General features: G+C 32.2%; 1 protein-coding gene and 1 long non-coding RNA gene across 2 annotated transcripts in view; one reads left to right on the forward strand and one right to left on the reverse strand.

The window, feature by feature from the left end:
- The first annotated feature begins 3799 nt into the window (after nt 1-3799).
- Nucleotides 3800-5250, forward strand: LOC128198713 (uncharacterized). The gene is made up of 2 exons (XR_008251420.1): nt 3800-3917; nt 5013-5250. It is a non-coding gene; the product is annotated as an uncharacterized LOC128198713 (long non-coding RNA).
- Nucleotides 5251-5689: 439 nt separating this feature from the next.
- The window catches only part of LOC112045052 (calmodulin-binding transcription activator 2), a 202428-nt gene continuing 192991 nt past the window's right edge, over nt 5690-15126 (reverse strand). Inside the window, exon 22 of the mRNA XM_052885311.1 lies at nt 5690-14815. Within this exon, the coding sequence (XP_052741271.1) occupies nt 14737-14815 (79 nt within the window). The 3' untranslated portion in view covers nt 5690-14736. The remainder of the gene's footprint in view (nt 14816-15126) is intronic.

Raw genomic sequence — 15126 nt, forward strand, 5'->3', positions numbered from 1 at the left:
TGATAAATCAGCGTAGATCCACTGCTGCTATTGAGGCTTTATGATACATATACGTATACATATAACATATACACAACCAGAAAATAATAATCTCACGTACTTACTCGTATTTATACATCTTTTCACTTGAGCCAAACGCGCAGATAACACATGGGTACAAAGGGTGCCATATGTTAAATCCCTTGACACGATTCTAGTTCACGATCTATTAACCGGGCCTCTTTACTTCTGCTCTTGCAAAGAGATTAATTGTATCCTTCCTACTCTCTCAGTTATATGCACCCTTGAATGCAAAGACTTGAGAGCTTTATTAAACTTCCTGAAAGATAATTACAAAGCTACGAATTAATTGCATCGCTTTAATAAAACTGGCTTTACAAAATCTACTTTAACTTGATCAAAGTAGATGAGACTTTGACTTTGAGAAGTTGAATTTGATTTTGTTAATATTTATCTATAGGTACAAATAGGTTTCACCCGCGTTTTTCTCGTTTCCGTGTGAATACGTGATACGTAATGATAATATATCCTATGACACAAATAACGAAGCTTTCAATTGGTAAAAGAGTTTTTAATCCAGAGATCACCTCCTGCAACACTAAACTAATTTGACGGCCTCCGTGGCGCAGTGGTATGCGCGGTGGATTTACAAGACGGAGGTCCTGGATTCGATCCCCGGCTGGGCAGATTGAGATTTTCTTAATTTGTCCAAATCTGGCTGGTGGGAGGCTTCGGCCGTGGCTAGTTACCACCCTACCGGCAAAGACGACCGCCAAGCGATTTAGCGTTCCGGTACAATGCTGTGTAGAAACCGAAAGAGGTGTGGATTTTCATCCTCCTCCTAACAAGTTAGCCCGATTCCATCTAGACTGCATCATCACTTACCATCAGGTGAGATTGTAGTCAAGGGCTAACTTGTAAAGAATAAAAAAAAAACAACTAATTTGACTGCCTTGATAGCTAATGTGGTTTTATATTAGGTACGACTGAGCATTTCTTTCCGAGCGTTTTTTGTGAAAATACTCAACCCAAAAAAAATAACTCCGAAAGTGAGTAGATCCTTGATCCTGTAACTCGGATACCTGTACCTACTATCGTACGGATTACAACAAAAAAACCGTAAAATTATAAATCCGTGTATTATGATGTTCCGATACGTAAGATGCGGATATTTGGATGCCTAGCATAATGTCCTGTTATATTATGATTCATCATTATCAACCCGGCTCACTGCTGAGCTCGAGTCTCCTTTCAGAATGAAAGGGGTTAGGCCAATAGACAACCATGCTGGCCCAATGTGGATTGGCAGACTTCACACACGTAGAGAATTCAGAAAATTCTCTGGTATTCAGGTTCCCTCACGACGTTTTTTCTTCACCGTTTAAGACACGTGATATTTAATTTATTAAAATGCACATAACTGATAAGTTGGAGGTGCATCTGTGGCGAACTCTTTCGTTAGACTCACACTCTAGGTCTGACCACCAAGTCTTTCATATTTAGAATTCAGGAACCGCGCATGCGTTAATAGATTGTGTTTGTCAACCATTACCCATTCCACCATTCCATCTGCAAGTTTATCGCCTTGTTCCTCTATCAACCTACAAATCTGGACCGGATTTGAACCCACACCCTCCGGAATTGTAGGTGGAGGTATCCACTGGGCTATCACGGCTCATATTGTGCTTATACTAAAACCCGTGATAGACCAGTGAATATGCATACCAGAGTGGATATTATGCTTATAAGATGTAACTAATTAGAATTTGAGTGCAATGTGATTAATTGTATTTTCGACGCTCTAAGGCAGAGATCACGAAGTTTAATTACAGTCGAATTTAGTTTATAGTCAACAGTGTTGGGTACTCGTAAGTTTTGTCAGTGGGCCTTAATTAAGGGCATCCTGCTTCATCTTAAGCCTCATTCTAGTTACAAACTGCCTTGGGCGTATCCGGGTTGGCTTACATACGAAACACGGTTTTACTATCATACAGTAGGTATGTGTTTGATAGATAATCATCCTTTTCAGCCTTTTTTAACGGCCCAATAGTGAGCCTGGATTTCCTACTAAGTGAGGGGATATAAAAATCAAAGTCATTTTTTTTATTGAGTAATAATACAATGAGGAACTTAACCTAACTTATAATCCTAACTAGCGGACGCCCGCGACTTCGTTCGCGTGGAATTCAGTTTTTCACGTATCCCGGGGGAAGCATGGAATTTTCTGGGATGAAAAGTATAGTAGTCTATGTGTTAATCCAGAGTAAAATCTATTTCCATTCCAAATTTCAGCCAAATCGCTTCAGTAGCCGCAGCGTAAAAGAGGAACAAACATACTTACACACTTACACACTTACATACAAACTTTCGCCTTTATAATTATTTAGTGTGATAACTATACAAATCATTCCCACGTGAATGGTGAGAAGATCTTCAATGGAAAGGGATGATGCAGCCTATGGTGGAACGCGCTTGCCTAAAAAAATTACTCACTCTTGACTTGAAGATGCCCATATTGTAATGTTGTAGGTGGTGGGGATAACGGAAGCTGGAAAAGCATTTCACATCTTTCTTAGGACGCTTACTTAGTACGCGTCCGAGGAATATTGACGATGCGTATCGCAGTTAATCGCGACGTAGATACAATTTCACCTATTCTTCCAAGAACCCAGAAAAAGATAGCTGTGTTTACTGTTCCTGAGAGATACAAATAACTTTTATACGGCCAAAATAAGTGAACACAATACGTCAATACAAACGGAGTCGCCGGCAAAAGCTAGCAAAATAAAAAAGGCCCTAAAGTATGTTTTTACACAAAAAAAAAATGTTAATATATTGGTGTCATAAAGTTACAAAATCTCATTAAAATGTCAGCCCCAAAATATCTGATAAAGTTTTGATATTACATCCCTCGAAGGCACTCAAGTGTCCAGTCATAATGACTGTCATGAACTTTAATGGCGATTTTTAATACATGTTCGTTGTACATAGATGCTTTGGAGAATACTCTTCGTAACCATGTGTATGTACTGCGCAATGGATGTGTGATTATTTGATTAGACGTCGTTAACTAGTTAATGTATTCCGTGCCTGTTTCATCCCGTAATTTTTTGTGTAACAGAATTTTCACGACAAGGACACATCACGCAATTAAAAATAAATTACTTTTTTAAACAAATTATTAGGCGTTCAATTAATGACACAAAACTTTTGCTCGTTTTTTCTATGGGATATTTGAATTTTGATGATTTTGAGATGGTGATAACAAAAAATAATTACTTGTGTTTGTAAAGTATTATACGTGGTGGCCTAACCCCTCTCGTTCTGAGAGGAGACTCGAGCTCAGCAGTGAGCCGAATATGGGTTGATAACGAACTGCTAGAAAATACAGATTATTATCTTGCGATGTTATTAGAAAACTCATTAATAGCCAAGTTTCAAGTTTTAGTTTAAGATAACCGGTATACCATAAGTTTTACGTTACATTTTTACATTGCAGTGTAAAAAAAATGTTTTGGTGCAATTATTAATTAACAAATAGGTAGAAAAACTTTTTGTCCTGCTAATCCTTAATTAATATAATTATTTCAATAATTAGTGACGCATTAGTAAATTTTTGCTATCCTAATTTGATTTGTTATTGACTTGAAAATGTGTATTAATTAGTCATTGCTAAGACATAATTTATCTAATTATCTAATTACACGACAGTCTAATAACTTTAATAATTAATGATCTCGAATTAATACAATTACCTATATAACATGTGTTTTGGAAATTTATTTTCATTCAAACTTTGATTATTTTGGCGCAAGGACGAAAGTTTCGTTCACAGTATCATTCTTTTTTTTATATATTGTGATAAATTGAAAATGTCTGCTACTCAACAATGTACGCAGCCATGCCGTTGTCAATATGTACGTATTTTATTATAATATGATTATAGATTAATAATATTAAATTATAGATTAATAATTAAATTAATAATTAAATATCATAAGAGTTTTCAGGAAGCACTGTAATCTCTGGATCTATATACTTATTTTGAAAATTCTTTCACTAATTGAAATCCACGTCATTTGTGAGTGTCATATGACTACATTTTATCTCCGTATTCCCACGAGATTGGGAACTACGCAGGTGAAACCGCGGGGATCTGCTATAGTATATAGACTGCATTATTTTTAAGACGGGTGTTTAGCTTCAGGTACTGAGCTTGGTGGTAGGAAATTATATATGTATTATATACTTATACAGGGTGTTCGGGAGTATTTGTAATTCTAGGGCTGTATTATTTAAGGAAAAATAATTAAAAATATCTAAGGAACATGAGTTCTATAATGAATATTTTCGGAGTAAAAAATATGTCTTTTGTAAATAGATCTTAAATTGTGTCCCTTAAATCGCATCCAATTATGACCTAGCCAAAATTTTTCATTGAAAAATATCATGAAGTAGCTTACTAGTGAAGTGTGGAGTACCAGTTACAATATCTCGTCGATATCGTCAATCTGAGATTGTCGTCAAGGGCTAACTTGTACAGAATAAAAAAAAAAATCTCACCACTAGGATTACGTACTTTAATATACGTACGATATGCAGTTCGGCTTGGATACCTTGAAGTAATGGTAAATACTCCTGTATTAACCTGAGTACCTCGTCTTTATAACTGTTTTGTAAATATTAAGTTCCACCTACATAATTGATATTATAATCAATTGCCATATTTGCGAGTGTTTGAGTGTGAGTTACGAATTCACCTCTATCTTTCTCTTTTTAAAGTATCGTGTTAAACAAAGAGAGATGTGGATGTAGTCAAAACTCGGACTTGCGAATTGAACAAAACATCGTAACCGCCCTGGAACGGGCTATGAAAGACTGAGCTTTTTTTTCTTCTAATAAATTTTCAGTGTACTAATTAATAATTTTCCCCAATTTCTATTAAATTTTGACTTAAAACGGAAAGTGCTTATTTTAAAGTAAGTGTTAATATATCTTTTTACTCGTTTCAGGTAAAAAGATGGTTGGACGTTCACGAGAAATATTTTCCAGACCCAGCTAGAATTCCTCCTCAGCATACCACTTCTGGAGTTCCCTGCACATTCAAAAGCAGCCAAAGCCATGTGAATTACAGCTATAATGGATCAGTTAATAGCAAAACTGTTCAAGTCCCATATGTGTTACAAGCACCATATAAAATTTCGCCAGTCAATTACCATCTTCGTAAATAGATTATGTAAACAAACGTTACCAGTTTTTAAATAATTTAGAATAAGTTTCGCGTCTTATTAAATTGATAAAAAAAGATATCTAGTTGTACCTACTATTCATCTGAATGTCTAGTTGTTAAGTTTTTTTTTTATTCTCTACAAGTTAGCCCTTGACTACAATCTCTTTCTTAATTATCAGTATCGTTATCAGTGAATAGGCATCTTCTAAGTAAGCGCGCTCTAACATAGACCGCATTCAATGCTTTTGATCAGGCTTAATTGTAGTCAAGCGCAAGCCTATATTGCATAAAAAATAATAAAAATATGTGTAATAGATACTTACTCATTATTTTGAACTACCGCCTACAATAAGAAACGCACGAGAATTAAAAAAGCGATGCCTTAGAATGCGGTCGTAGCATTAAAGTATGAAGTTGAATGAAGGTCTATTTCAATCGCCCAAAATTGAAAAAGCAGCACTGCTCGATATAGCGTCGTGTTTTAATTTAACAACGCTGTCGTAATATACTTGGGAATGCATTTGTTGTATTTTAACGTCCGTTAAAAAACTCTCGTGCGAATTTGGTGTGATTCTGGTTTGTATCGTATATACATAATGGGACCGTATCGTATATAGCAAAATTTGCAGGCATGAAATCTCACCCAGAACTTGGTATTCTCAACTGGAGAGATATACAAGAGAAAGAGAAAAAACATATAAGTAATAATGTTGCAGACAGTGTGGATCTATCAGAAAAAAGTGAATAATTTATACTTTATATCTAACCCCGTATTGATATGGAAATTGAAGATGAATTATTCAGTTTATTTAAAAGGGATTCCGATATCTAGGTCAAAGGATCGGAATACATTATTTTTGTATAATAACTTTTTAATAAAAGAAAAAGACAATAAATATATTGAATATTTGAGAAGAATTTTTCTAACAATCTCACTCCTAAGAAAACTTTAGCGAGACATTTTCGCTTAGCATTTTAAGTACCTATATCTTTCTTCATTCTTTTTAAATCGTGTAGTCGCCGCCAGCGACATTATTCCCGTAATTTTAATGAATTTTGATGCTTTCTTGATGGAAAACAAAGCTAAATTCAAACCAGGACCGCTACTACGAGTTACTTTATACATAATGATGTTTTTGTAACTCCACAGCTGTGAGCTTCAAAACTTATTTCACTTTCTGTGCTAGTATATTATTACTTTATATATTACATATTATAGACCATAGAATATACGTGATAGCCCAGTGGATATGACCTCTGACTCCGATTCCGGAGGACGTAGGTTCGAATCCGACATGCACCTCCAACTTTTCAGTTGTGTGTATTTAAAGAAATTAAATATCACGTGTCTCAAACGGTAAAGGAAAACATCGTGAGGAAACCTGCATGCCGGAGAATTTTCTTAATTCTCTGCGTGTGTGAAGTCTGCCAATCCGCATTAAGCCAGCGTGGTGGACTATTTGCCTAACCCCTCTCATTCTGAGAGGAGACTCGAGCTCTGTAGTGAGCCGAATATGATACATTACATATTATAGACCACAGAAATAAATTGGGCTACATTTTTTTATTTCAAAAAATAAATATGAGGGTTCGAAAGGAATGAAACACAATAAATAGTCAGCAGTAATATTTTAAATTGCTTCGAATCACAATTTTGTCGTGTTTATAGATTATAATAATATTATTACAAAGGAAGATTATTTTCTTTGCTCAAAGTTTACACATCATGCGCCATCTGACGCCCAACCTCCGTTTGAATCACAATTTTTTTTTATATTTTATGTATATATGTATATACACAGCGACTTTTGTATCATTTCACAAGGGTGACCTTAGTCTACGCTATTTGGTGTACGCAGAATTTCGTACACACAAAACAATTATTCATTATTCGTAAGAGGTCAACCAAAAATTTTATTGTGACATTTATGACCCCTGTCTCCTAGTTATAGTCGTCACATTTGTAAAATTGCCCCACCCCTCCTTTTTGTGACGTCATATTTTTTTAATAAAATTAAAGTTAAATATCAATGATAACATCAAAATAAATATTCGAAAAAAAATATAACAAAGACTATTAACAAGGTGTCTGATTAAAAAGAAAATCTCAAACTCGTTTCAATTCATATAATCCGTCGTGAATGTTGTTTCAGAAATATTTTAAAACTCTTCGTAAAAAACTCAAATGTTTTGGATTTACAAATGTGACGTCACCCAATTTAGAGCCATTCTCCACCCTTTGCCGCACAATGTCACACTTCGTCAAACAGCTGTACCTCTTAATGTGTGATGTTTCGGTAAATAACGCCCGAGTTTTTATACAATATTTAAAAACAAGTTCAAGTACAATTAATTCCAATTATATAACTTAGTGAGATGCCCCACGATTTCGAATGTTTTGATTTTTGTACCAAAATAGGCTTCCGCTAGACTTTGATCACATGTTGATATGGCCAAAGATGGAACGCGCTTGAAACGTGTCAGTTCGTTCTTTTTCTTGTTTAAATCAGGAGGCCTAAAAGTAAGAGCCGGCTTCACTATCTTCTGAAAATTGTCATCTGATTTAATCGTAAGTTTTGTCACTCTTTTCCTATATGTCAAATGACAAAGACAAAACTTGTAAGCTGAAATACAATTATTGAATAGATAACTATTAGGTTATGAAACCGAGCTAACAAGTATTTGTTATATCTATTTGTTTAACAATTTTTTAAACGATAAAACGAACCCAATCCCATTGCATCCATCGAAGTCGGGTAAAAAAGACACAAATTATTTTTTATAAAATCAAGACACGCGGTGCGGTTGTGCCAAATTCGATCGAATAGCTGACTCAGAGAGGATCTATGCAGGAATCTATTTTATTTAGTGTCTTTATTATTTTTACAAGGCTCATCATGGCAAGATGACAAAAAGTCGCTTTGTATATATTGTAATAAAAAAAGATATATTATTTATGTATAAATATTGAATCTTGTGTTTTTCCACCCTTTGTTTATTTGGAGCGATCAGAAATAACTACAAATTATAATGTACTTAAAGTGTTAAAGTCATTGGTATAATCGACAATATTAGGGCTTACTACAGGAGGCTACATAATATTATGCTCGGGCTATATAAGAACTTTTTATAAATGACTTCATAACAAATAATCTCCATTCTCTACAACGAAATAAAGAAATGATGAAACGATATATCAGTGGAGACGCTCAATACCACGTGGTTTCACCCGCGTTTTTTGCATTCCGATGGGAGTACGGGGGTAAAATATTGTGTGTGTTACTTGCTGATAATATAGCTTTCCATTTTTGATAGATTTTTATAAAATCGGTTCGTTAGTTTCAGAGCCAATTCGTATCAACAAACAAACAAAAAATACCACTTTATAATATACGTAATTATAAAGAAATTATTTATAGATTTAACGAGTGGGATGAAGTCAATAGCTTATCAGTATTCCATAAAGTAGTACTCGTACAAAAAACAAATTACTGTTCTATCGGAACATACTTACTTTTGGAAGTAGAATTTTAGGTACATAATTTGTGCTTAGAAAAAAAGAAATAACAGGAGAGGACAGGGTTACTTGATATTAAGTGATTACTGATTTAAAATATGGATACGTTGTGCCAATGCGTTATTTTGAGAAATTTGTTTGTCGGCCCCTCACTCGCTAAATACGTTAAATTAAGATCGAGGATGGTCACGTAACTCATAGTTATTATGTACAGTATTTTATTTAAAAAAAAACATACATACAGCCAAACATAAAACCTCCTCTTTTTTGGAAGTCGGTTAAAAATAATAATGAATGGCTTCGTATCTGATCACTCCATAACCTAATACACAATATTATATTATATAGTAACTGAATTTTATTTTCATAATAATTATTTTATTACATAATTATTGTATGAAGCGTTTATATAATCTCAAACAATAATAACTTCACTATAAAATTATAGTTGTAATTATAATAAGTGTTCTATATAAACTAAATAAGAAATTATTTTTTTCTACAATTAGGCTTACAACTTAACAATAACTTTAATATTAAAATAAATTAACTTAGTTATAATCGCGTATGCATACTGGTAAATTCGAACTTTTTTATTAAAACAAGCTAAAATACTTTTATAATGCTTCAAGACTATTTTATGGATATCGAAAGGTATACTTTCAAATAAAATTTTAATATAAACAATCGTTTCTTTATTTTATTTTCAAAATTTGTATAACTAAATCTTACGCAACGAACCAATCAGAAAACAGGGTGTTTTACAAAAAAAATCTTTTTTTTTTAATAATTTTACCCCATTAGCTATTCTGACTGGCCAAAGTAACTGTGTACCTCATACCTACAACTAATATAGAAATGGAATTTTTAATAAATATATTCCATCGCTAATTCGATATTTCCAACAACTTAAAAATATTAATACAATGTTTAGCAAATTATCGATATTTAGGAAAATATCGAAATAACAATATATAGGTACAAATGGAAAATGAAAGGCGTCCCAGGACAATACACACACCTTACAAACGATTATTTTCGCAATATTTGGTGTTAGAACCTCAGAACTGGCAGTACATAACAATATAAGCCGCACATCGATGCGTTCAAAGTTGCGCTCTGAAAATAACCAATCACAGACGCCGGTATGAAATGCAGACTGCTGATTGGTGGAACGCTGGAGCTTTGTAAGCATCAATGTGTCCGCGACTTTACACTTTCTATAACAAAGAGAAACTTATTATTAATAAAAAACGATTACAAATGCATACGATCGAAGTATTTTTTAATTACTTAATTTTTCAAATATTAAAAAAATAACTTCATAAAAATTTGCTATCAAATACGTATACGCTACAATATAAAAACTTCTCAAGCAACATTACTACTACAACTAGAAAAATAGGTCCATGAAGTGAACTAATATAACAATAAAAACACTTCAAATGATAAAAAAATATTTTAAGCAATTTTGTTGCTAACAATATACACAATCTACAACAATAGGATGTAAATCATATATAGCTATAAAAATTAGAATCAAACAATATTTTTAAAATGATAAAGATGTATCAACACAAATAACTAATAGACAAAACAAAATAAAAATAACAATCAATTTTAACAATATAACAGACTAATAATCTAGCGTTTTAATAGGAAAAAATCCAGAAATTTAATATTGCCATAGAAAACTTGGTTTCATACATAAATACCTAAGTGATATGCAATATTATAATTAGGCAAGCTTTGACTAAAACAACAACGAAATCAGGTTGATATTATTAAATCATGATTTATCATCAAACTTCCATTGCATGAATTTTTACTATCTGTATAAGTCGAGCATTAATTTTTATAAGCAAAGCAAAATAAATACATCACTATGTCATCTAATATATAAATTTATAAAATACAATTGAGTTTCAGTAGTTTAGAAATAAGAAAAAAATATTTAATAATAATTAAATTAGTTCTGTTTAACTGAAAAAAAAAATAAGAAGTGATATTGGACAATGCAGTAGAGGGATAAAATATCCAATAATAGTGTTTTAAGCGAACTATCATTAGTTATACCAGCAGTCTCAAAAACTCAAACTCAAAAGCATAGTTTCAGAAAAACATAAAATCTCAGCGTTCAATATTAATTATTTTATGATTAATACTAAATTTATAATATATCAACCTGACTTGGCTAAAAAGCTAAAACAAAAAACGTAATACGATACCAACACTTAATTAAATTAATATTAATAATGCTTCAAATCAGTAATCTTGCAACCTTTATCACAATATTGAAATTATACGCCTTTGGCATATCATTTGTAAGCGAACAGAGTATTCATAATTTTATATAATTATATACATATTATAAACTTTGGTGTTTACATAAAATATCGTAAGAATGAAAAAAAACGGAAGGAATAAAGAAAATCTTAAATTAGTTATGGATGTAATTTACGCAAAATTAAATGAAATATCAAATTTGATCTTAAATTTCAAACTATAAAATAATGTAGGTATTCTTGTTACAAAAAGAAAATAAATCTAGCTTTTGAAATAATTTTAAATTACTATTTTATGTAAACACGATAGAATTACGGAACAAAGTAGCCTACCCAAAAACTCCAAATTCTCCAACCTTAATCTCACTATTCAAATCGTTCCATTCCCCGTTTACTCGTCTCAATTCTTTATACTTAACTGTACTTTCTAAATATGATTTATAATGTGTGAACAAGCTTTCTTATTTATATAATAATAATAATAAAAAGTATTAGTTAAACTTTTAAATTTAAATTCTATGTATAGATTTCAAGATTTCTTTTTTTTATTTCATTTATATAAGTAGTAATTCTTCTAACTAGTACTACTTCTAGTGCACTATATTTTTAGCTGTGGTCAATCACTATCGCGTGCCATAAATATGTGCTCCGAATATATTTTTTAAATTATCATTGTTATTTTATTACAAAACGCTAAAACCACTATCAACATCGGCCTAGTTATTCCTTATCAGCGCATCTGTAAACCTTTCTAAAATTAGTATTTATGGCACTAAGAAAAAAATAGCTATCTATGATTCACTAAATTATATAGTAACTAGGAAATGTGTACCAATTTACCTAAATCAATTCTTGCACTAAATTACTCTTCGAGCCAATAAAACTAACAGCGTCATACGTACGTCTTCAATAAATTTAATTATTGCTCATCTTTGTCTTATTTTTTCTTGAAATCGGAGCACATTTTACGGTAGCACTAAAAGCATTCTATATTCAACTGTTTGTGACGATTGCGTGGATTACAAAATACTCTTTTTCTATAATTGGAGTAGTTTTTTGCCACAAAAATATTATTGCTATCAGAGGTTCTGCGTTACCATTAAAAATATCCTTTACCATCATTTATTTCGGCTTCCCCTTATATGTATAACATCGACTTTCCGAAAGCAATCGTGCACGTCATCCAAAAATATATACATGACCACTAGCTAAACGAACTATTCATCCGAAAAAGAAAAACGAGAGAATTTTATTGGAAAATTAATACATCAAAACTTTTGGCGCAATACATCTCGAAATACTGGTTTCGTATCCGCCATCACTACATATACATATATAAATATAACATCTTAAAGTTAGCAATCCAAAAATATAAAATGTACATGTTGCATTCGTGCGCCCTCGGGTGCCCCGTGCCTCGCAAGCGAATCGCGTCTCTATAGACAAAGTCGTAAAAGATGTTTTCGCTTGTATGCGACTTTTGCCTCTACGCCACCAGAGGGTGCAAAAGCCGCCTCAACTGGACGGTTATTCTCGAACTGCGTCGCGTTACATTCATTATTTACCTCTAACATTGCTGGCGCATTGTTAACATATCCAAACATTTTAAATACACGTTTATCGAAATCGTTCCTAAATACATTCAATCACCTAAAGTACAACCGACCCGTCGAATCTGGTTTTGGACATGATAATAATACAAAAGCATCCCTTTCCATATGACAACTCCGGGCCTTTCAAGTCTTCTAAAATTAAAAAATCTGTAAGGGATGCAAGACTTAAAGATGAAGAAAGTAACATAGAAAAGTATTGAAATCTTCTGACAGAAAATGAAGGTAAATAAAGCCTAGAGATTTTTGAATTGGGATTCATTAAAGATGAGAAAACAAACAGTGGTAGTAAATTAAGTGAGGAATCATTTCCACGGCCCTGCACAAGCAAAGCAATCATAGTCATTCGTAACTTTTGCTTTATAAAAATACGAATCGAAAATATCTTGACGGCAGCACGTCGTCTTATGGTTAAGCTATGATTACTTCTAATATCTTAATCTATTATCTATACTTTCTACGTTAAAATATCAGAGAATTCAGAAAAAGGGAATATTTAGGTAGTTATTTCTATATTAAATGGTGCACAACCTTATTTTTTCATGAACGCTAGATTAGTATGGCATTTAGCTTTATCGAGGATCTAGAAACAAAAAGTAATCTATCTAATAAACTAAGTTTAAGTTGTTGTAATAATTTATTTAAGTAGTATAATAGTTATTGAAGTAGGAACTAGGGGTAGGGAAATGGACTATGTAAATAAATATATCGTATTTATGAAATACCAAAATAAGAATAAAGTGGAAACGGATGAAAATGTGAAATGAAATGTCTCAATATTCCAACAATAAGTCTAGAGGAATGGTAAAAATAAAGACTTGGCTGTTGAGTAAAACCGTCTAAATGTTTCATTGCATTGACTTAAAGATTATTTAGGCTGGAATGAAACCTATATGGTAAACTTTAGACCAATAGTAAAACTAAGTATTTTTTTCTTAAATACGATAAAATCTCAAAATACTCACAGCTCGTCGGGTTTATTGAATTATACGCTAGGTGCATCTACTTTATAAGAACAGTGGCTTTTTAATAATTTGAATTTGTACTTAACCTACTTACTTTTAATTCCACCGTGAAAATTATTAGTAGAGCTAAGAAATTCAAGATTTGTTCGATCTCAAAACCTTGCATTGAAAGCGGGTAAACTTAAACATTTAACAGTTGCCAATTTTATAATAAATGCACAAAACAGTACTTTTATTACTTGTAGTGCCGTCAATGAAGTTAAAATGTTTAATATTGCCAATATTAAAGATGATCTAAGAAAATTACATTACATTCAATTTAGAGATTTCAAAAATATGATTCCAATAAACGCCCTAAACAAATTTCTCAAAAATACGTTATGAAAATATAATACAAATACGATAAAATTTATACTAAATATAACCCTGTCTATGACCTGAAGAGTTAAACTCAAATACGAAATCAAGGTCAAAAAACATGAAGAAGTTATTTCTAAGAAGTTTCAAATGAATATAAATCGAGATGTAACAATCGAACATGCAAACTGAAAAAATAATACGGAAAATATTGCATAGGAAATCGAAACAGTTGGAACACTACGGGAAATATAAGGACACTGTAAAACAAGAAGATAATTTAAAAATTCAAGGCCTGAGTTACGTCACAACTCCGTTAATCCCTTCTGAAAATTGTTTTTTAAATATATTAGGATAGTGATAGTATTTTTAATGACTAAATGAAGGCAGTCAGGTGGTAATCATAAAACCGATGATTCTTAGGTTTCTATTTTAACGTAATATGATAAACAGAATAAAAATTTAATTGATAAACGAATCGGCATGCATACATGGCGCAAAAATGTACACAAATATATAAGAGAAACTGACTTCAACAGTAATTGTATTTTTTTATAAAAGAAATAAAAAATGAAATAACGCTGCATGCCTAAATAATTAAAAAAAAATATAGTTCCTGACTCCGGCAGTTATTGTATTCTTATAAATAATGCATGAGCATACTTAAACAAAACATCAGAAACTTTGTTGCATGCAAAGAACAGCCCAATATTCCAAACTTTTAGTATCTTGAAGTTTTTGGAAAGCATTTTTGTGATGTTTCAAGGTGAGGTCACATGTTAAACAGAAGCTCGAGAAGTAGATCTTCGTCTGCGTCCATCGGTGACTCAGGTGCTAAGTAGTTAATGATCCTAAAACAAAACGTTAAAAATAGACACAATATAAGCAAGACACTAAGTAAAGACATAGATGTTGAAGAATGGACTTGTTTTGTCGTTAAACTGAACGCAGCCATTGCGGTACATTAAATCCCAAAGTCGCTAAGCTGTCAAAGTGGACGTGGAAATCCCAAAGCCGATCAATATTAGTAACTACATATAGTTATAAGAGGAAAATATTTAAGACATTTTTGATTATAGTTAACCTAAGCAGATTTAATAAACGAACCAAAATGTGTCTATGTATAGATTTTGAGTTACAAAGAAGGCGACTCCTAATAGTG

Source organism: Bicyclus anynana, chromosome 14 (assembly GCF_947172395.1).
Source record: "Bicyclus anynana chromosome 14, ilBicAnyn1.1, whole genome shotgun sequence".
Taxonomy (NCBI): Eukaryota; Metazoa; Arthropoda; class Insecta; order Lepidoptera; family Nymphalidae; genus Bicyclus; species Bicyclus anynana.